General features: G+C 35.3%; 1 protein-coding gene across 3 annotated transcripts in view; it reads right to left on the bottom strand.

The window, feature by feature from the left end:
- Positions 1 to 24399, bottom strand: part of LOC128985729 (midasin-like) — a 180362-nt gene that overhangs the window by 107238 nt on the left and 48725 nt on the right. For all 3 annotated transcript variants that reach the window (XM_054405543.1, XM_054405542.1, XM_054405544.1), the window contains 5 exons: positions 20113 to 20231; positions 18974 to 19139; positions 16547 to 16762; positions 8607 to 8721; positions 3574 to 3799 (listed from right to left, as the gene is read on the bottom strand). In XM_054405543.1, coding sequence (XP_054261518.1) covers positions 3574 to 3799; positions 8607 to 8721; positions 16547 to 16762; positions 18974 to 19139; positions 20113 to 20231 — 842 coding nt within the window. The remainder of the gene's footprint in view (positions 1 to 3573; positions 3800 to 8606; positions 8722 to 16546; positions 16763 to 18973; positions 19140 to 20112; positions 20232 to 24399) is intronic.

Below are 24399 nucleotides of genomic sequence, written 5' to 3' on the forward strand. Positions count from 1 at the left end.
AGCTGTGAAGAATTTTTTAGGAATTCTACTTTCTCCAGAAGTTTCTGTAAAGTAAAGACCAGTTGTAAAGTAATCTCTCCTAAAAGTTTTGAATCTTGGTTATTTCATGTAAATATTAGGAGTATTGTCAATAAAATAGACGAGTTATTAGCTTATTTGGATTCAGGCCAATACAGTGTAGATATTTTATGTGTAACAGAGCATTGGCTAAGTGAAGATAACTTTGATTTTCTTAATCGGCTTGAGGGTTGGAAAATAGTGTCTTTTTTCGGAAGGATTAATAGTATACGGGGGGGGGGGGGGTTTGTTCCTGTAAAAGACAACATACCTTCAAGGGTAAGAAGAGACTTTGTAAGTCTCTCTATTCAAAATATAATTGAGTGTGCAGCAGTAGAAATCAATTATGAGAAAACCTCAACTGTAGTGGTGGCGTTATATCGCCCATCCTCTGGAGCATTCAGTGGGTTTTTTGATCAGGTAGAAAAAATTTTAAGTAGAAAAAATTCAAAACAGAAACATGTAATAATATGTGGTGATTTAAATATTAATGCACTATCCGACTCTGCACAAAAAACTGAGCTTTTTAGTCTGTTAGACTCTTTTGGGTTGTTTTCACATGTTAATGAACCAACAAGGGTGACAGAGAGGTCGGAAACTTGCATAGACTACATAATAACCAACCAGGAGGGAAGTGAAACAAGGGTAGTTGATTTCGGTTATTTGACCACAATGCTCAAGTTTTGAAACTGAATCTTACAGACAAGGTAAAAAATAGCAGTAGGTCATCAAGTCAACTTAAACGTGTTTTTTCAGAGAGAAACAAAATTAATTTTAGAGAAGTTTTGTCAAATATTGATTGAAATAATGTGTTTAATGTCAAAGATGAAATATATGTAACTTTTGATAATTTTTTGAGGATACTATTGTTGAATTTTGAAGAAAACTTTCCAAAAAAACTTGTAAAAGCTACTAATTGTAAAAAACCATGGCTTACTAAAGGCATTAAAAAATCATTGGATAAGAAACAAGAAATGAGTAGAATTGTTAAAAGCTCATCAGATCCTATATTTATTAGTTATTATAAAAGTTATGTTAAGTTATTGCGGAAGATAATTTTAATCTAAAAAAAGATGTAATGATGAATTATTATTGAAGTCTAAAAAAAAACCAAAAACTGTTTGGAATATTGTAAAAAAAGAGACTGGTAGGAATAGAAAAAGTAGGGATACGGAGTTTTTGCTTATTAATAATGAAAAAATTTCTGACAAAAAGTTAATGACAGAGTATTTTAATAAGTTTTTTATTGAGAATCCAACTTCTCTAGCTCCGATACCCTGTGGGACTGGATCTTTGCGAAGGCTGCATTCTTTTTCCTCACAGGTTGTGTCTTCAATGTTTCTAGCTCCAACCAACGAAGTCGAGGTGTTAAATGTCATCGGCTCGCTAAAGAGTAAGAACTCATGTGGGTGGGACGGTATCTCTCCAAATATTTTGAAATTTTGTGGTCATCAGTTGGCTTACCCTGTGTCTATTTTGATAAATCAGTCCCTAGAGCAAGCAAAATTCCCACCAAAACTCAAGTTAGCAAATATATTCCCTCTTCAAAAAAAGAATGACAGCCACTTGCCAAATGACTTTCGGCCTGTTGCTTTGGTGTCGACATTATCAAAGATCTATGAAAAGGTTGTTCTTAGTCGTCTCTCTAGTCATTTGTCAAGGTTTAATATCATAAGTCCGCATCAATATGGTTTCCAAAAAGTGAAGTCCACTCTTTCTGCTCTTTATGACTTCACGAACCGGATATTGGAGGCCCTGGATGAATCGCAGAAGACAATGGGGGTTTTCTGCGATTTATCCAAAGCTTTCGATTGTGTGGACAATTCGATCCTCTTGGATAAACTTTTTCTGTTTTCATTATGGTGTCAGAGGCATTGCTCTGCAGTAGTTCCGCTCTTTCTTGTCTGGCCGTTATCAAAAAGTTTCCATAAATAGTTTCTCAGGTACGATCTCATCGTCCTACATGCTTTTTCAGCGAGGGGTTCCCCAAGGATGCATTTTCTCTCCTGTTTTATTCCTATTGTATATCAATGATCTCCATTAAGAAGGAAATGACTGTCACATGAATTTATTTGCTGACAATGTAGCACTTCTAATCAAGGCCCCAAATGCAACCAGCTTAGAGAACGGCTTCACTTCGGTCATCAAGAGCTTAAATAGTTGGTTTGAGTACAATGGTCTTCTCTTTAACAAAGACAAAACACAATGTCTCAATTTTGGTCTGATTGGTTCGTCTCAGAATAGTCAAAGTAGTCCTGCAACGCAGCTCACTAATCCCTCATTGAGCACAAAATTCCTAGGTGTCATTTTTGATTCCTCCATCAAATGATATGGTCACGTGCAAAGTGTTGTTAACCGCACCAGTTCTGCTCTGTTTGCCATTCGAATTCTCAGTTCAACTTGTAGCAGGGAAGTTCTTGTGGACGTCTATCGTGGATATTGCGAAAGCATTTTACGTTATGGCATTGCTGTTTGGGTAAGCTCTTCTGATTTGGAAAGAATACTTAAGCTCCAAAAAAAGATTCTGAGGCGCATTTTCGGTCTCTCCCATCGCCATCCTTGCAAGGAAGTGTTCAAAGATTCTGGCATCCTTACAGTACATTCGTTGTACATTCAGCAGGTCCTCATTTTGACCTTTGTCAACAGGGGTCAATTTCAACATCTAGGGAATATCCATGACCACCGGACGAGAAATTGAGGCATCCTCTGTTATCCGAGGCACAGAACTGCGGCCTTTGAGAGGAGTCCGTTTTACAGGGGAATCAAATTTTTTAACAAATTACCTCAGGCAATAAAATCCCAAGACTCTTTGTCCCTATTTAAGAGACACTTAAAATATTTTCTATGCTCAAATGCTGTTTATTCGGTCTCAGAATTTATAAGCTTATAATGTGTATATATGTAGATTCTCATATTGTATGTTTTAGTTTTAGTTTGTAAATATTGACGATGCATGATATTTGTTACATGTTATTGTATACAAATCTAATGTGCAAATAAACGATTTGATTTGATTTGATTTGACAACACAAACTAACACTGTACGGTTTTCAATTTTTTCGGTTCTGTGTTTGTTATTACATTTCGCCACAAAAACTTATAAAAAAAAATATTTTCCTAACATGTTATATATTTCTATGTAGGGAATTAGATTGTCTACAAAATGTATATAATCAATTTCCCATAACAAATCCGTAGAAAAAAATACCGAGGCCGCTTTTGAAATTTTAATAAAAATCAAATTTTTTTTAATTTTTTTCACTTTACCGAAAAAATACAATGTCTAAATCATCATTATATTACTATTTCTAGATTCTCCTGTTCTTTCCGAACAAAATGAATATGAGGTTGGCTAGGTTTACTTGTACGGTTTAATTTTTACGAATTTTCAAAAAAAGTCTGCAAAATCGCCAAAATGGGTTGGCCATTCCCTACTTCTAACATTGGCCACTGCTAGGGTTAATTGAGAATCAATCCAAAAGGCAAACTTGGTAAACTACAATTTGACAAACCTACCTTCTTTTAAAGCTCGTACAAGGGTGCCCTCCACAAATTTGAATGCCAACATGGCTTGGTTTTGTTTCAGTTGTGTCTCCAGCCTGTGTATCTTCTCACCCAGGCTTCTCCACTGTACCAACAGCTGTTTGTCACCTGCTTCACTTGTGAGTCGCTTCACAGCAGCTGACTGACTGTGCTTCATCAATTGAAGTAGCTGAGTCCACTTTTTACCAGTGAAACAGTTCTGAACACAGAGTTATGGTTAAACAACAGATAACGTCATCAAATAAACAGTATCAGCAAACTGACACATACAATAGCTTGACATTGACATTAAACATCCTACTAATTTTATATGAAAAAACAACTATAACGGGTAAGCGAAGGGAGTAACTATGAATGATTAGAGGGAAAAATTTCTGAACAAGTTTTAACTGTAATTTTTACAGCATAGCAGGTTGTGCCTTTTACTTCAGACTCAAAAGAACTTAACAAACTAAATTTTATTTAGTTTTATTTATTTATTTATCCGTTTTGTATCAAATTAGATTTTTCACTCATTTTATGAGTTTTTATAAGAAAACCATCGTTAAAAATTGAAACTGCAAAAAAAATTTAATTTTGTATAAACTAAAGCATAATTAATTGAATATCTTTCCTTCTATGAGGCTGGACACTTTTAGATGAAAACACTCCTCTCACAAAAATGACATGTTAATAAAAAGTCACAGAGTGTGAAATTTGTTTAGTTCAAACATTGCAATCGGAGACAGGATAAATAAAATTATAAATTTAATACCTCATAAGAAATTATTTTCTATCGGGATTGAATAAATCACAACTCTTTAAATGTTTAGTGTTAGACTACTTTACAAACTCTGAAACTGAGAGGAGTTGATCTACCCTAAATAGGGTTAACACAGCTGTATTTAACTGGGTTTTCTTTTGGTAAGAAAGGTAAGTTCATCTTTTATCAACGAATCTCCTTCCCCAAAAATACCTACAATGATCAGAATTTTAAGCATTGTGTTACACTTACCTTTATAATAGTGATGGCCGGATCCGGATATCAGACTACCGGATCCGAGCTAGAACCGGCAACCGATCGGATCAAAAAAATTCCAGGTCTTGGCCTGGATCCGGTTTTGATGGTTCCGATTTTTTCCGATTTTCCCGAATTTTTTACTAACATAAAGCTGTCTGTATCTATGTACAAGACATCTATGGTTGGGCAATGTCACAGTACTGTATATTAAGACGTCAATAACCTCTATGGTTGGGCAATGTCAAAGTACTGTATATTACGACGTCAATAACCTGTATGGTTGGGCAATGTCACAATACTGTATATTACGACGTCAATAACCTCTATTGTTAGGCAAGGTCACAGTACTATATATTATGACGCAATAACCTCTATGGTTGGGCAATGTCACAGTACTGTATATTAAGACGTCAATAACCTCTATGGTTGGGCAATGTCACAGTGCTGTATATTACGACGTCAATAACCACCTAATTGGGCAATGTCACAGTACTGTATATTACGACATCAATAACCTGTATGTTTGGGAAATGTCACAGTGCTGACTGTATATTACGACGTCAATAACCTCTATGGTTAGGCAATGTCACAGTACTGTATATTAAGACGTCAATAACCTCTATGGTTGGGCAATGTCACAGTACTGTATATTAAGATGTCAATAACCTCTATGGTTGGGCAATGTCACAGTACTGTATATTAGGACGTCAATAACCTCTATGGTTGGGCAATGTCACAGTACTGTATATTAAGTTGTCAATAACCTCTATGATTGGGCAATGTCACAGTACTGTATATTAAGATGTCAATAACCTGTATGGTTGGGCAATGTCACAGTGCTGTATATTACGACGTCAATAACCTCTATGGTTAGGCAAGGTCACAGTACTATATATTATGACGCAATAACCTCTATGGTTGGGCAATGTCACAGTACTGTATATTAAGACGTCAATAACCTCTATGGTTAGGCAATGTCACAGTGCTGTATATTACGACGTTAATAACCTCTATGGTTGGGCAATGTCAAAGTACTGTATATTATGACGTCAATAACCTGTATGGTTGGGCAATGTCACAGTACTGTATATTAAGATGTCAATAACCTCTATGATTGGGCAATGTCACCACAGTACTGTATATTAAGATGTCAATAACCTGTATGGTTGGGCAATGTCACAGTGCTGTATATTACGACGTCAATAACCTCTATGGTTAGGCAAGGTCACAGTACTATATATTACGACACAATAACCTCTATGGTTGGGCAATGTCACAGTACTGTATATTAAGACGTCAATAACCTCTATGGTTAGGCAATGTCACAGTGCTGTATATTACGACCTTAATAACCTCTATGGTTGGGCAAAGTCACAGTACTGTATATTACGACGTCAATAACCTGTATGGTTGGGCAATGTCACAGTACTGTATATTACAACGATATTAAATTGGCATTCTGTTAATTACGGTTTTTTAACGTGCCCTTATTACAGTGTGTATCTGGATCCGGATCCGAATTTTCCAAGATCCGGATCCAGATCCGGTACCGACATTTTCTGGGATCCGCCCATCACTACTTTATAATGAACTGATAATATCTATATAAATAAAATTACAGTTTTGTCTGTACATTGCTTAGAATCATGCAGTTTTTGGTTTTTTTTACGTTTCATAGACTAAGAAAGCCGAAATGAGTCTTATCTCAATTTCTGTCTGTATATCTGTCTGTCCATTCTGTGACTCTGTCTGTAACGCCAAATTGTCATTTTACGCGGCCTACTCCTAGGAAACTAGAGTACCGATCAAGGTTCTAATCGTTTTTCTGTATTTACTGGATTGGTGAGAGTGTCTTGGGCTATAAAAACATGGCCTGGCTTCTTTGAAAACAAAAAAACTAACCATCAAAAACCCAATTTTGTTTGATTTTTGTCAAATTTTCTCCCAATGTTTCCTATTACATTTGATGAAATAACGATCAGCTGTTTGGATTAGTTCTCACTTCTAGCTGTCACTGATATGATTACATTCACGTTTTGGCTTTGAAACTGTCAGATATTGTATTTGCGAAGGTTTATATGTACGAGTATTGTAGTTTTGGTAGCATATCTGGAAAAATGCACACTAAATATGCAAACCAACTCCTGTTCTGAATATAAGGTTTTAACTTACTGCAAGATTCCCGTACGTAGAACGGGCAAACAGCTAGTTAAATATAAATTAAAGGAATCTGCACAGTTATTGATGTTAACATTTGCAGCAGTGGTGAGGTTATATTTTGTGAACACTTGATTAACCTTATATAAATGAGTAGTCAGTTTAAAGATGAAATATAACTAATTTGTGATCGAGGGTTTAACAAGAATGAATACACAACTCACCTATTTGAAGAAATGGCCTAGCCTATTCCAAGTAGTTGAAGTTGACGGCCTCTACGAGGAGAAATAAATGCCACTTTCTATAGAAAGAAGTAGGCTATCTTCTATTATTCTAATTCCGTAAGGAATTTCTTGTGCACAGCAAAACTCTTTTATTTATTATCCGATTTTGATGATTGATATGTCAAATTAAAGGGGATTGTCTGCAGAAGTCATGGAATAACTTTTGTAACGCTCAGTTCAATGTGCTTCACCCCACTGGACTTTAAAGTTTCCATGTATTTTTTAATATAAGTGAAAATTTTGTTTACGTTTATCAAACATATGATTCATTTCCTTTTAAAAACATCTGTCTTCATAAATATAACCTTTTTTCCCTTATGTCATTTTAATATTTACTTTTTATGTTTATTTTTCAGTTTACTTTCAAATATAATGATGACTGATGAAATGGATTGATCGCCTTTATGGCCAATGTTTAAAAAAAATTAACTTGCTAAAAACATAAGAGCTAATCCAAGTGAATCAATATTTGCTGAATATCTTTTACGAATTTAGGGAATGGCCATGAGAGCTATCATAAATGATCTTGGTGATTCATTGATACGTCTTCCACCACAATGTATTGTGAATGAAAATATCATTGACAAAAGCTTCAGTGAAGGATTCTCTGAAGATGCTTTAAAAAAGACAACAAATCATGCAATACTTTCACCAAAGAATGAACATTGAGACGAAATAAATAATAAAATAGTTGAGTAACTAAATGATGACAGTCGAGTTCACTACTTAGTGGACACTTTGATTCAAGAAGAGGGAGACCAGTTACATGTTCCTGATGAACTTCTTCACACTTTAGCACCAAGTGGTTTACCTCTTCACAAATTATGCCTTAAAAAAGGTGTAATTGTAATTTTACTAAGGAACCACAATAATCCACAAAAAAGACTGGTTAATGGAACCAGATTAATGGTGAAGAGATGAATAACCAAGTCCTAAATCTTGAAATCGTTACTGGAAGTTCGGCTGGAAAATGAGTGTTACTGCCCCAATTAAGTTTAGAACCATCAGAAGGAAATTTTCCCCTAAAATTAAAACGTCGACAGTTTCCATGTCGAATCGCTTTTGCCATAACCATTACAAAAAGTCAAGGACAGACACTTGAAAAAGTTGGTCTTTATATGACAGAGCCCTGCTTTCAGCATGGGGCATTGTAAGTAACAATGTCAAAGATGCCGCGCTTTTGATGATCTAAAAATAATGGTTAAAGAACAACGAAACCACTGGCTAAAGACGTCAGAGTGTTAACAAAAAACATAGTATGGGAAGGGTTTCTCATTTAACATTTTAAAAGTAAGACGACAATTTTAACTGGTCTGTCAGTCAGTATTCTGTAAGCCTACTCTGTTAGAACCTTTATTAAAACAGTATCGAGCTTAACATTTTTTATTTATTGTAGTTAAAAGTTTAGCTTTTAAAAGTTTTTTTCCTTTTTCGTAGTGATAAGTTAAAATTTAAAAGGTTATTTAAAATTGTTTAATGATATTGAAATAATGTTAATATTATTAACTGGAAACAACTAGTTTATATACTTATTTTTTAAACAAAAATGAGTGGGATTTACTTACAGAAATATGCTCCAAGAATTTCAAATTCTGGTCAACTTTGAAGTAGCTCCTAAACAGTTTTTCAAATTCGCATCTAATAGGTGTGACGATGAACTTGATATCCACAGGTTTAAACCTAAGAAAAATAAATATATGTAGGCCTATAATAAAAATACTAAAACTAATAACTAACCTATACAAACACATAATCACCAGTAATTAATGCAAAATTTAACCATTGTTGGCACTCTATAATACTGTAAACAGTTTCATAGTCAAATTTGCTATTATTAGACTATAAGGTGTACCCATTGGCTCTATTCATGTACATAACATGAATGAAGGTAATTTTATTCAATTCGAATTGTTAGTTAGACCCTTGGGATGCATTGCACAACGTCCAAGTGCCACGACATCCAATAATATTATTCAGTGTCACGATGTCCAAAATATAATTTTTGAGCTGTTTCACGACGTCCAATATAAAATATTTGACTGTTGCACGATGTCCAAGTGCCACGACGTCCAAAAGTACAGTAACTGCAAAAAATATAGTCTTTCTACAAGCATTGGACGCCATGGGATTGGTCGTCGTGCAACAGCACACTTCATATTCTTTGAAAAAGTAAATTAGCAGTTGCACGACATTCAAAGTTTTGGCTATGCCTGTTGCACAATGTCCAAAGCCCCTGCTATGCCTGTTGCACGACGTCCAATAGCTACTGTTTTACCATCTATTGGAAACTAGCCTAACATAAACTAACCTAACCTAACCTAACTTAACCTAATCTAGGGAGCTTTGGACGTCATGCAACAGCGCTGAGTTATTGAACGTCGTGCAACTGCTTAGCAGCGCTTTGGACGAGGTGCTAATGCTATGTTTTTTTTAGTACTAAGTGCGCTTTTGCACAACGTGCAATCTCATGACGTCCAAAGCTTGTAGGAAGATTATATTTTTTGAAGTTACTGTACTTTTGGACATCGTGGCACTTGGACGTAGTGCAACAGTCAAATATTTTAAATTGGACGTCGTGCAACAACTCAAAAATTATGTTTTGGACGTCGTGGCACTGAATAATATAGTTGGATGTGGTGGCACTTGGACGTCGTGCAACACTCCCGACCCTTGACACTTTGATACTTGATAACCCCATACAATAGTCTGACTGTGCTAAATGAGTATTTCACCAATGTCTACGTGCACTCGTACAGTGGGGTCTGCGGATCCCCAACACCACAGCCAGTTGGTCCAAGGGACTGGTTCGTACCTAACATCAAACCAAGCCCGGATCTGGCTCAGCCGAACAGAGCGTTTATTTTGCGACCGTAGAAAGTGTTTGCGAAGGTGCAAAATAAAAAAAGGACAATTTGGTCGTGATCTATGCAATAGACTAATTTGATTTTACTGATTTTATACATAGCATTTAATTTACCATAATTGTTTTTGTTCTCCAGTATGTCTTTTAGATTGTAATAGTTCCTCAACACGAGAAAATGAGGTAGCCTACCTAACTATTCATTCTCAATTTGTATTGGTTATAACATTTTTTTTTTTATTCTATATAATATTCATCAATTGTTGTTTGTCAAAACTGTAGACTGTATTGTTGAATGAATAAAGATATTTTGAATGGAATTGAATATAGAAGGCCATATAAGGAATATAGAAGGTAGTTTAGCAGGTTGATGGTAGTGTGTTTTAGTTAGTTAGTAATTTTATAATAATAACTTCATCCGGCACATTATCCCAGGAGATTGGATAGATAGTAGGCCAATGTCGTCAGATATGTTTATTTAGTGCTTGAAAGTATTTTATTCATCACACTGCCACTAAGTAGTTCAATAATTTAACAATAGTAAAACTGGCATTCAGTTTTAGCTTGGTGTAGAGACCGGTCATTAGGAGTTTGGCTATTCTTTTCATGTGTTGGTGTTGGTACATACAGAATAGGTGCATCGTCAGATTTAAATTGTGAGAATATAAAAAATAAAATAGTAATAAAGAAGATAATGTAAATTAACAAAATTGAATGAAAACCTATTCTAAACTAAAGGGATATTGTGAAAATCTGCAATTAAATAAAAGGCTCTGTCAATTAAGGGTACAGCTATTTTATCAAATTATTTTCACTTAACCCTTTTTCACCTTTTCACCTTTTTAATTTATAGTTTGCAGGCAGCACATTGAACAGCCTCAGCCCAGCATATAGCAGACTTTTTTCATAAAGGGTTAAATGGTGCCTTGGAAATCGAAAAATGTTATCATTTCGAGTATATTATATCTATGGTTGATTTTAGTGATGGGCGGATCCATGAAAATGTCGGTACCGGATCCGGATCTTGAAAAATTCGGATCCGGATCTTCGGATCTTCGGATCCGGATCCAGATACACACTGTCATAAGGGCTTGTTAAAAAACGTAATTAACAGAATGCCAATTTAAATAATACTGTTTAAAATTAAATTGGTAAAGTTTAAAGGTTAATATATCTTATATATAGAGTAATCTCCAGTTGAGCCCATATTCCCTAATTTTTTGGGGACAACAAAACTTTTCTAAATCTCAAAATAAAACTATTAGTTGATGATATTAATGGGCAATGTCACAATACTGTATATTAAGACGTCAATAACCTGTATAGTTAGGCAATGTCACAGTACTGTATATTGCGATGTCAATAACCTTTATGGTTGGGCAATGTCACAGTACTGTATATTACGATGTCAATAACTTCTATGGTTAGGCAATGTCAAGGTACTGTATATTACGACGTCAATAACTTCTATGGTTGGGCAATGTCACAGTACTGTATATTACGACGTCAATAACCTCTATGGTTAGTCAATGTTACAGTATATGCCTCATAATTCTATTCTAAAAAAATATATTCTCGAATCCCAATCTTTTCTTAAGATTCGGTGGATTTGAGATCCGGATTCGACACATTCCTAGTCGTAATATACAGTACTGTGACATTGCCTAACCATACAGGTTATTGACGTCGTAATATACAGTACCTTGACATTGCTCAACCATAGAAGTTATTAACGTCGTAATATACAGTACTGTGACATTGCCCAACCATACAGGTTATTGACGACAGTACTGTGACATTGCACAACCATAGAGGTTATTTACATCGTAATATACAGTACTGTGTCAATGCCCAACCATACAGGTTATTGACGACAGTACTGTGACATTGCCCAACCATACAGGTTATTGACGACAGTACTGTGACATTGCACAACCATAGAGGTTATTTACGTCGTAATATACAGTACTGTGACATTGCCCAACCATAAAGGTTATTGACGTCGTATACAGTACTGTGACACTGCCCAGCCATACAGGTTATTGACGTCGTATTATACAGTACTGTGACATTGCACAACCATAGAGGACATTGACGTCGTAATATACAGTACTGTGACATTGCCCAACCATACAGGTTATTGACGACAGTACTGTGACATTGCACAACCATAGAGGTTATTTACATCGTAATATACAGTACTGTGACATTGCCCAACCATACAGGTTATTGACGACAGTACTGTGACATTGCCCAACCATGCAGGTTATTGACGACAGTACTGTGACATTGCACAACCATAGAGGTTATTTACATCGTAATATACAGTACTGTGACATTGCCCAACCATACAGGTTATTGACGACACTACTGTGACATTGCCCAACCATGCAGGTTATTGACGACAGTACTGTGACATTGCACAACCATAGAGGTTATTTACGTCGTAATATACAGTACTGTGACATTGCCCAACCATACAGGTTATTGACGTTGTATACAGTACTGTGACATTGCCCAGCCATACAGGTTATTGACGTCGTATTATACAGTACTGTGACATTGCACAACCATAGAGGTTATTGACGTCGTAATATACAGTACTGTGACATTGCCCAACCATACAGGTTATTGACGACAGTACTGTGACATAGCCCAACCATACAGGTTATTGACGTCGTATACAGTACTGTGTCATTGCCCATCCATACAGGTTATTGACGACAGTAACTGTGACATTGCACAACCATAGAGTTTATTGACGTCGTAATATACAGTACTGTGACATTGCCCAACCATACAGGTTATTGACGACAGTACTGTGACATTGCACAACCATAGAGGTTATTAACGTCGTAATATACAGTACTGTGACATTGCCCAACCATACAGGTTATTGACGTCGTATACAGTACTGTGACATTGCCCAGCCATACAGGTTATTGACGTCGTCATATACAGTACTGTGACATTGCACAACCATAGAGGTTATTGACGTCGTAATGTACAGTACTGTGACATTGCCCAACCATACAGGTTATTGACGACAGTACTGTGACATTGCACAACCATAGAGGTTATTTACATCGTAATATACAGTACTGTAACATTGCCCAACCATACAGGTTATTGACGACAGTACTGTGACATTGCACAACCATAGAGGTTATTGACGTCGTAATATACAGTACTGTGACATTGCCCAACCATACAGGTTATTGACGACAGTACTGTGACATTGCCCAACCATACAGGTTATTGACGTCGTATACAGTACTGTGACATTGCTCAACCATAGAGGTTATTGACGTCGTAATATACAGTACTGTAACATCGCCCAACCATAGAGGTTATTAACGTCGTAATATACACTGTGACATTGATTAAATATCGGGAAAAAATCGGTCTTTTACATGGATACAGACAGCTTTGTGTTAGTAAAAAAAATCGGAGAAAATCGGAAAAAATCGGATCCATCAAAACCGGATCCAGCCCAAGATCCGGAATTTTTTGGATCCGATCCGGTGCCGGTTCTAGCTCGGATCCGGCGGATCCGGTAGTCCGATATCCGGATCCGACCATCACTAGTTGATTTGAATTGATTCCATGTGATGAATGTTTTTTAGTGATTCCAAAATGTACAGTCCTGTTGGGGTGTGGATTTTTAAATTTCGAAAAAGGTTTTTGCATGAATTACGTGGATGAGAGTTGGTCATAATACGGATAATGCATTTTTGTAGCCTGAATATTGATTTGACTCCGGTAGCCTGACCCCATAAGATTATACCATACCTCAATACTGAATCTACATAAGCATGATAAACCATTTTCAGAGTTTTTTTAGGAACACAGTCCCTTAGGTGCAGAAATACAATTGACATGGATCTAAGTTTACTTTTTAATTGATTTAGATGTACATCCCATTTAAGTGATTCATCTATGTAAACACCTAGAAATTTATGAGACGTTGCCAATTTAAGGGATTCAATTTTATTACCATTGTTTCTGACAGAAAATTTTATTGTTTGCGTTTTTTCAAGATTAAGTTTTAATCCATTGTTCAAGAACCAACCCTCCATGTCATGAACAACATTTTCAAGAGAAGATAGCATTTCAGAAACACTATTATTTTTTATCAAGGCTGTTGTAACATCTGCAAAAAGAATTAGTTCCTGAGCTTTAGGGAGGTCATTAATGTAAATTAGAAAGAATAGAGGACCTAAGATTGAACCTTGGGGCACACCTGCCGATAGGTTTTCCCATGGTGAATAGTACTTGATCTTATCCAGTGTTATTACAGTTCTTTGTTTTCTATTAGAAAGGTAAGAACTCAATAGAGAGTGACAACTTCCCCTAATCAGTGTTTCCATTCTCGGGATTATTATCCCGAAAACAAAACGGGATGCAGGATAAAATGGGATTTTCAGCTATGACGTTTATTTTTATTTTTTTCTATTTAATTTGAGGTAAAAACAAACTCAAATTGATTAAACTACTTTAGCAAAAGATAATAGCAATGTTTAAACAACTATTTAAACATGTTACGTCAAATATAACACTCGGGATTGAACAAAAAAACATGCGGGATAAAACGGGATTTTTCATCATTCAAAAGCGGGATTAAACAGGATTTCTCGACCCGGCAAGCGGGATTATTTTTTTGGTTGTGTGGATACACTGCCCCTAATACCATAATCACTCAGCTTGAGCTGAAGTACTGAGTGATCAACACAGTCAAAAGCTTTTGACAGGTCACAGAAAACACTAGCTGTAGCCTGAGACCCGTCCAAAGCCCGGGTAACCTCATTTATAAACTGTGAGAGTGCAGAACCCGTGCTTAAATTTTTCCTGAATCCAAATTGATTGTTATAAAACAGATGATTGCTTTCAAAATAACTAACCAATTTTAAATTTATGACTTTTTCAAATATTTTAGAAAAATTACTTAATACAGAAATTGGACGGTAATTGTTAATATCTGATTTTATGCCCTTTTTAAATATTGGTGAGATTTGGGAAAGTTTTAGTTTATCCGGAAAAATGCTGTGTATTAAAACACTGGTTATAATTTTGAGATAAAGGTTAAGCAATGACATTAACAGTGGATTTTATCAATTTAATTGGGATCTCATCGCAGCCAACAGATGATTTGTTTATTAGTGACAGAAAAATCTTTTTGATATTATATTCTGAGTGAACTACTGTTTGATTGTTAGCATGAGCATATTAGAGCAGTGCATTGGATTTTAGTGGCCGAGTAGACCCCCCTCCCCTCCCCACAACCTGGTGATAACGGTTGAGGTTGTAACTGTGTCACTCAGATTGCTTTAGGTTGACTCTGGTCTTGATTATTGGATGGCGAGGACCAAGCCCTAAGAGATTGGAGAATCTGTGTAGGTGTAGGAGAATGGTGGTGATTAATACACTATTGTTTGGTGACATTCCTACATTGGTTGGACCTGAATTTTAGCCTAGCTGTTTCCCTTATCGTAGACCTTGGAATTTCTCCCAGCCATTGTAGGCTGAGCTATCTTGGTATCATTTGTATAATAAATAATATTTAATATATTTAGAATAAGAATATACAGGGTGTCCCGGAACTCTCTACCAATATTTTAGGGCATTGATCCTGGGTAAGAAACGTACCTAAATATCATATAAAAATTTTCTGGAAGTCCTTAGTTACTCACACAGCCGCCATTTTGTTTTTTCAGTTATTAATTTTTTTCTAAAGAATGGTTAAAAATACGAAATGGAAACTTTGCACAAACATTTATGACAACTAGACAACGCTACAAAAAAATTATGAAGATTTTTCAAATTCATAAAACAAAATGGCGGCCATACAAAATTTTCTTTCTTAAATAACTCAAAAACCATTGATTTTACAAAAATTTTAAATGGCCGCCATTTTGTTTTATGCATTTGAAAAATCGTGATAATTTTTTGGTAGCTTTGTCTAGTTGTCATTAATGTTTGTGCAAAGTTTCCATTTCGTATGTTTAACCATTCTCTAGAAAAAAATTAATAACTGAAAAAAAACAAAATGGCGGCTGTGTGAGTAACTAAGCACTTCCGGACAGTTTAAATATGATATTTAGTTATGTTTCTTACCCAAGAGCAATGCCCTAAAATATTGGTAGAGAGTTCCGAGACACCCTGTATAATATTTCCCCCCTCCCACAGAAAATGTGCATTGCAAAGAGTATGTTATCAAGGAGCCTATGGAACCTGATGACAATATGTGACAATAGGTACAAAATTGTAATCTGCTATTAGTCACAGGTGTAGAGCAAAGGCTGCATTTTTTAATGCATATTGATTTTCAAATATACATATTTAGGATATTATTAAAGACAATCCTGATTAGAAAATTGCTATGGTAACTGGTCCATGCTGTCTACTAAAAGATCCAAAAGCCAATGCTATGCAGAAGGGGGTCTAGTGATACAGCGCAGGGCTTCAGTCCCTGAAGTCCCAGGTTCAAATCCCACCAATCACCAAAGGATTTTATCTGATAATGCTGTGACTGTCAAAGTCTAGTCTGAAGTAATTTAAAATCTGTTCAGGACAATAGCATAAGTCCTAGAGGGTGGGACAAAAAAATATTGCAATAGAAAATTAGTTACTAAAAACAAGAGTTACCCTCCGAGCAAGTCAGCGCTGTTGCTTTGTTGGTTCATGTTTAGAACGACCAGTTTATGTCCAGTGTAGTGAGCCAACAACTGCAACGTGGTCGTCTTGCCTGTTCCTGTCTCTCCTACCAGCAACACTGGCTCTTGTAATGACAGACAGACAGCAACACGCTCCAATAGACAAGCTGACGGACGAGTTTGGGCAAACTGCAAGTCACGACACCTCCTGCAAACATTTGGATATTTAAGTATGGATGTTTAACTTATTATACTGCATTTAATTTGTGAAAGTGTTATGAAAGTGTCATTAGTTTGTCTTGAAAGTGAATTATTAGTAATAAATGTAAAAACTAACGCTGGAAAAATTAGACAACATTATTCTCAAGGCCCCTTACACAATATAACTAAAACATAATATCCTATGCTGCAGGTATTGTTTTGTTGATGCTGGGTTTTCCAGCAATGATAAGGATTAAGGAATGTTGTAACGAAGAACTTAAAGTAGGAATGTCCCAAAATGTTATCTATTTCCAATTGTTAGAGGGCCACCGGTGTTACTTTAACTGAAAAAGTAAAATATCTTAGACCTGTAAATGTGTTTACTTTGTATACGATAAAAATGTTCATTTTTAGCGAATTTCCCTATAGGGAAGTAGCTATTACCGTAGGTCTCATGGTAAGACTTAGGCCCGGGACCTATTTACTTTTTCATTTTGATGTCCCCAGAGGCCAAAAACACCATTCGTTCAAATTTTTATATATGTATATATATATATATATATGTGTCCGTGAACTTGAGTAATTTTTATCCGATTTTGATGAAATTTGGTTTGAAGGTGTAAGGCAGGATAAACTTGAACGAGTTCGCGATCCAGCATGATCGGACCATGGGAACAGGGTTTTATGGGGGGTTTTATGGGGTAAAAATTGGTTTTTCTCACTTTTGACCCTCAAAATACAAAATTTCCCAATTTTTCTCCAAACCATCTTAAAGAGCTTAAAAAAACAAACAATTCAGTATATCAAAGTGTTTTTGTACGGTTATTGGGTATGGAGAAAACTAAAAAAATGGTAAATTTAAAATTCCCATGTTATTCTTATGGAGAATATTGTAAAATGTTGTAGTTTGCTTGTTTATGGATATATTTTGATATTTATTTATAGTAAGCTATAAATATTTTACTAAAAACACACTACTTTATTAGTTTCCTTGTAGCAGCAAACCTAGGTACTCGTTAAACCTAATGTTATTTAAATAGATCAATTAAAAAACCAATTCAGCCAAATGGAAATTCGCTTAGACGGCAGGTTTGCTGCGGCGGGGGTATTTAATTACAAGACTATAAGAAGCCCTAAAAGATCAGCCATTGTGGACAGGAGCAAGATATCGACCTCAGATTTGCGCTGTTGTGTTTAACCCAATGAGACCTTTAGAGAGATGGATCACTCGATAGGGGCTTACATTTAAAAATTTGGGGTAACCCCCCAAATTAAAAAATACCATAAAAAATAGTTTTTTGTAGCCAGGAGTCATGTTGAAATATTATTACTGTAGCTAGTTTCATTTAGGAGTTATTAAACCAGTCCGGGACTTAAGGGACAGTCTGTATGATGGTTTTAAAGTGTTGACTATAATTATTCCTCATCCTATTATTACTATATTCCCTATCTGTTTGAATTATCCAAGTTACACTATATTTTAGAATGTAGTGCAAGCTTTGTATAGCTTCTCTTCACCTTCTCCATCAACTTTGACTGGGACGGGTGGCGTCGTCGTGTAATCTAACTACTCACCAATTGTGGATATTTAGAGGCATGCACTGTGGATGCCATGTTCACTTGGTGTGGATTAACGTCTGCACTAGTGAGTACGGTACTATGACTATCCGCAGTACTATCCTGATAATTAGATCAATTTGTTAATTACAAGGGAAAAGTTGTTTAAATTCCACTATAAACTGAAGGTCCCTTAGTTGCCATTAGATATAAGATGTTTACCTTTTCATAGTTTTAAAAAAGCCATTCACCTTTTGCTAGTCAACAATCCTTCCTACTGTATTAAGGAGTATTATGAAAGATGTTTGAATCTGTGATACCATTAATTGTTTTTGTAGGTAGCTGTGTTATTGTTATTCGTATAGGCTAAATCTGTGATATTTAATTTTATTATTTTAATAATTGTACTTGACAAGGTCGTATGCACTGTAAATTTTGTGTTCTTAGACCAATAAATCTCTTGACTCTTGACTCTTGACTCTTGATTATCTGTATGAGCTATTAATTAAAAGCTGTGTCTAAGGATCATGTCAGCCTTAGTCACTAACAAGACTACAAGATCGCACCACTCATTCTACACTTATCCTTCACTCATATTTGGGTTAAAATACACACATAGTGGCGTCCCCATCTTAAATAATTGATATAATTGATAACTTACTCGTATGTTGTCTTTTCTCTGACAGGCAATGAGGCTCTTCCTACGACACAATATTTTCCAACTACTTTGATTGGTTGAGGTTTGTAGCCACTCAAGAAAAACTCTGCTTTTGTTTGGACGATTCCTAGATTGGCAGAAACACTCTTGGCCAGGACAACTCTGTTCTCTATAAAAGAAAGAAACAATATTTGTCAATTACACAAATTTTAAATCATATACATTGGGAGAATTACTAGTACTGAGAAATAAATAAATAAGTACTGTGTATGTAAAGTTATTCAAAATCAGTAGCTTCATAATAATCTAAAACTCTTTTTAGAGAATAATATGGTTTGATAAATGTAGTTTACATTTCAACAGACAGTTACATTACAGTTCTAGACAGTTACATATCAACCATTGATTATAGAGAAACTACACATAACTCTATAGCTTAGTTTTTTTTTTGAATTTCCTTACGTTTAATTCAATTTGCAGCAAGGCAGGGTAGAATAATTAGCTATAACAAAGTCAATGTTATCAAAGTTATGTACCAGTTGTGATAGTAAAAATAGGCCTAAGGTAACATGTATAAAAGCAAAAGGTGACATGTTGTAGCCTATAATTTGTTAATGAGATAAATTTAAAATAAATCAATTTGTATTGGTATCCTTTTTGTATAAACTTATACAAAAAGGACAAATTTCATAAATGATATTTTGTTAAGTCAAACTAAAGTGACCCAAACTAACCTAACTTGAAAACCACAGCACACTGAGGAAGAGATTATTGTCTTACTACGATGATATATTGTAGGTTTTCTGTGGAACTGTACTACCTTTGGCTATTTTAACTACATTGTTGCAATAACTTCCTAGCCACAATTAGGCCTGAAAAACTATCTCTTCCTTAGTTGAAAATGCTGTCAGTGACAGTCAAATAGTCGTAATATAAATGTTGTATTATTGCTGTGCCAGTTTGGACTCTTTTCTCATTCAGTTACGTCTGAATTTCTCACTTTAAACACATCTTAATAACCTAGGCCATTCTGCTCTGTGCTACACCCATCTAGCCCCAAGATTTTATCTAGTTCTTAAGCATCAAATGCCATTTATCACAAAACATTTTATTAGTAAAACATTTTTTTATACAAAACTTACCAGGATTATTTATGTTACAGCAGAAGATATCTATCGCGTCTTGTAAAACCTTGAGGGCAGATTCAGGAGAAGAAACGTCAAACCCAATAACAGCCCTAGCACACCACTTCATGAGGTCTCTGCAAAGAGACTCAACTATTAACATGATGGTAGGGGTGTGAGAAGCAGAAAAAGATTTCACTTCAAAGCAACGATTCGATTCAAAAGATTTTCTATTCGATTTGATGCAACTCGATTCGAAGCAATACGACATTTTTCTATTCATATTTGTCAATGGAGTGAATTAACAATAATTAAAATTTATCACATTTGTATAATTCAAATTTTTGTTGATGTGGTATTAGGCCCCATAACATATATGAATTTTGGGTAAAAAAAAATATTTATTTTCAATAATATATTAACCTGTATTGTTGGAAATGGCAGTGAGCTGCTTTACTTGGCTATTAGTCCAGTGCAATTAGCATTTGAGTAAGGAAATTCAAAAAAAAAGTTGAAACCTCTTGGAAATCATTTATTAAGGTCTCTTGAACACACAGAAGAAAATCCCAGAAAATCCCATGGGGACTTTTCCGCCATTTTGAAAAATAAGTCGGCCATGTTGGATTTATGCAAGCGTTTACGGAAATGATTGTTACTAGTAAACTAATTGACTTAAAAACCTCCTGTTTGCATAAAAATGTCTTGTAAACTCCAGACTAGATATTAAATATAAAAATACCCCCACCGCAGCAAACCTGCAGACTAAGCAAACTTCCATTTGCCTGAATTTATTACTAAAGCTATTTGAATAACATTAGGTTTAACATGTTTTTAGTAAAATATTAGTAGAATAATAAAAAATATACAAATTTACCATGTTTGATCAATATATTTCCATAAACAAGGAAGCTATAAAAGTGTACAGTATTCTTCATTAGAATAACATGATAATTTTAAATTTGCAATTACTTGAATTTCCTCCATAACCATTAACCGTACAAAAACACTTTGGGATACTGAATTATTTGCTACATACATATAATACATATATAAATATAAAAAATGTGTTCCTTTATTTCTTTTACTTCTCTTTACTAATTTAAAACTTATTTATTTTGATATATTGTAACTCATAATTAGCATTTTTCATTTAGTATCCTTTTGGTTTGATGTTATAGGGAAAACTGTTAATACCAATTGTAGAGCATAAAATCTTCTTTCAAATAAACTAAAAAAGTTAACCTAAATATTTTAACTATCCTACAAGAACCCATAGAAGCGTTAGATACATTTTCGCTTAGGTGCTCACCGACCCGGCGGTTTTCGTCACAGCCGCCAATACTGTTGCCAGTTCTTGATTGTTTTCAATCAAAACACTTACCTATCTTAAAAATTTATTTAAAAATACAATACATAGCTTTTCACGAAGTTTATTATTTTATCCTTTCTATAAACAATATTTAAGTCTGATTTAAGAAACATCACTTCTTAGTACATAAAAACTCTCATCATTCCTTCAGTACAAACGATACTGTCGCTACGACCACCATCACTTCTCTTTGATGTAGTTTCAATATTAGAATGGGTAGTAAAGTGCTAGTTCTACTGCTTGAACAGTATGGACCATCTGAAGACAAAGTTCCTGATGGCGCGTATTAAACAATCAAAGGATGCTACCTAATACACTGCATTAAATGGGTTCGCTACGGCACATTAATACGGGTGTGCAACCAATATGTATAGTTTGTAAGGACATATTATGGCAAAAGCGATATTATTTTTGACTGATTGAGGATTCGAGCACCCTGAACATTTAAGAAGAACTTGATCGTTCGCTTCCATTGACATTATTGTAGAGAATGATTTAGTAATACCAACATTTCAAAAAGAGTTTCTTGCTAACCCCACAGCATAGACTTCTTGTAAATTTCAATCCCGTCTCTATTCCCCCAACCAAAGCAGCAGCTCTCCAACACTCCCTGAGGAATTATCATCAAATTCAGCAGTGGAAAAGTGTTAATCTTCCAGCTACGGAACAAACTGGGACTGGAAGCTAAGTGCTAGTCAGGGTCTTATACCTGTAACAACTTATAAACAACATGTTCCTCAAAATCTACTTAATCTTATATTCTGCAACTGCAAAGGCAATTGCGAGAAGTATTGTTTGTGCCGTAATTGCTCTTTATCATGTTCTCAAATGTGCGGACACTGTGCAGGATTTGGGTGCGGTAATACACTACTTGACGAACGTTAATCTAGTTGTAATGTTAACTAGTAATGAATCAGACTACTATATCAAGAACGTTCAAACAAAACTGGAGTTTGGGAAATGTGACAAAACGGCCGGGCAGCCTAGCGCCGAGCGTCTTAGCCAAAATAGTATCGAAAGCTTCTATTGGCTCTTGAGTAGGATAATAAAAATATTTAGGTAAACCTTTTTAGTGTATTTCAAAGATTTTATTCTCTATAAGTCAATAAGTCATTTAGTCATCTACAATTTGTATTTACATTTTTCCTTATACTGTAACAGCAAAATAAAAGGATACTTTATGAAAAATGCTAATTATAAGTTACAATATGTCAAAATAAAAAAGTTTTAAATTAGTAAAGGAAAGTAAAAAAAATAAAGGAAGTAATTTTTAGCGAATTTCCCTATAGTAATTTCCTTATAAAGTAGTCTTGAGTAATTTTTATCAGATTTTGACAAAATTTGGTTTGAAGGTGTAAAACGTTATAAAATTGAATGAGTTCACAAACCAGTATGATAAGACCATGGAAACAGGCTTTTACGGGGGAAGGGGATTAAGGGATAAAAAATAGTTTTTTTCAAATTTTTGACCCTCAAAACACAAAATTTCCTAATATCTCTCTAGGCCATTTTAATGAGCTTAAAAAACAAATAATGCAGTATCCCAAAGTGTTTTTGTACGGTTAATGGTTATTTTATTTTTATTTTATTTTTGTATACGGCAAACACCATTTTACATTTAACATTGCAATTATATACTACAGATGGCCAAAAAAAGATTACATAATAATACATGCGACCATTACATCTATCTCCTATACCTACACTCAATTAGCAAAACAAAGTTGAGAAAATAAATATATGATAAATATCACAGCAAGTGGCAATAAAAACTAGTTAACATGCAGGAACAATAATACTATAAATATTAACGAAGTAGAGACTAAATACAAGCAAACCCAAAATTATGAAACACTACCAAAAAAACACATAGTATGGCGGCAAAAACAGCAAATTTACAGAAGCGAACAATGTACAAAAGGTAGGTACGGTAAACTCTGAAGAAAAAAAAAACTTAACAATAAAGGCAACAACAAGATATACCATAAATATTAATAAATATTAAAAAGTAATGCATAGAAGTGAGGGGAGTCGACGGCCCCAACACTAAGTCATCGCCACACTCCTAACGAAAAGCTAATAAAAAAAAATCAAACATGCACATGCTCCTCTGACGAGTAGAAGATGGTTAGCTCTTTCCTAAGACGATTCTCGGAGAACTGAATCAGGTCGATGTAACTGGGCAGGCTGTTTCCCAGACGATGAAGGCGAGGCAGAGCACTGTGGTAAGAGTACAGTGTCGAACAATGAGCTCTCTCAAAGAGTCCTCTGGATCGAACCACCCGAGCACAACGAAAATCAACCCTGCTCAGCAAATCTGGTGAATCGACCGAGGCTGTGATGATCTTCCTTAAGAGCATCAGATCAAAGAATTTGCGTCTCGAACTCAGAGGAAGAAGTCCAAACCGACGTTCCATCTCATCCAGTGGTACTTCAAGGTAGCGAAAGCCCAGACTCACTCCAAGTACTCGGAGAAATTTTCTCTGTACACCCTCGAGAAGATCAACATGGCATATCAGGTATGGTGACCAAACTGGCGAGCAGTACTCCAACAAAGGGCGGACCAGCTGCACATACAAAGTCCTTAGGGCATGAGGTGAAAACCCATCTCGAGACATTCGGACAACAAATCCCAGAGCAGAATAAGCCCTCTTACTTATGTTTCTTAAGTGAGGTTCAGGACTTAGATTCGAGGAAACAGTTACTCCGAGATCTTTCACTGTAGAGGATCGGTGGAGAGTCGAACCAAATAAGGTATAGTTGAATACCGTTACATTCGTGCGACGAGAGAAAGAGAGTACAACGCACTTAGATATGTTCAACTCCATCTCATTCTCCGAGCACCACCGCAGCACATTGTCCAAGTCACTCTGCAGCTCCTCACATTCAAAGTCCGTTGTTACTTCCTTATAGATTTTAGCATCGTCTGCAAACAG

This window comes from Macrosteles quadrilineatus, unplaced genomic scaffold (genome assembly GCF_028750875.1).
Source record: "Macrosteles quadrilineatus isolate MER2022 unplaced genomic scaffold, UCM_ALF_1.0 Scaffold_2__2_contigs__length_208266976, whole genome shotgun sequence".
Lineage (NCBI taxonomy): Eukaryota > Metazoa > Arthropoda > Insecta > Hemiptera > Cicadellidae > Macrosteles > Macrosteles quadrilineatus.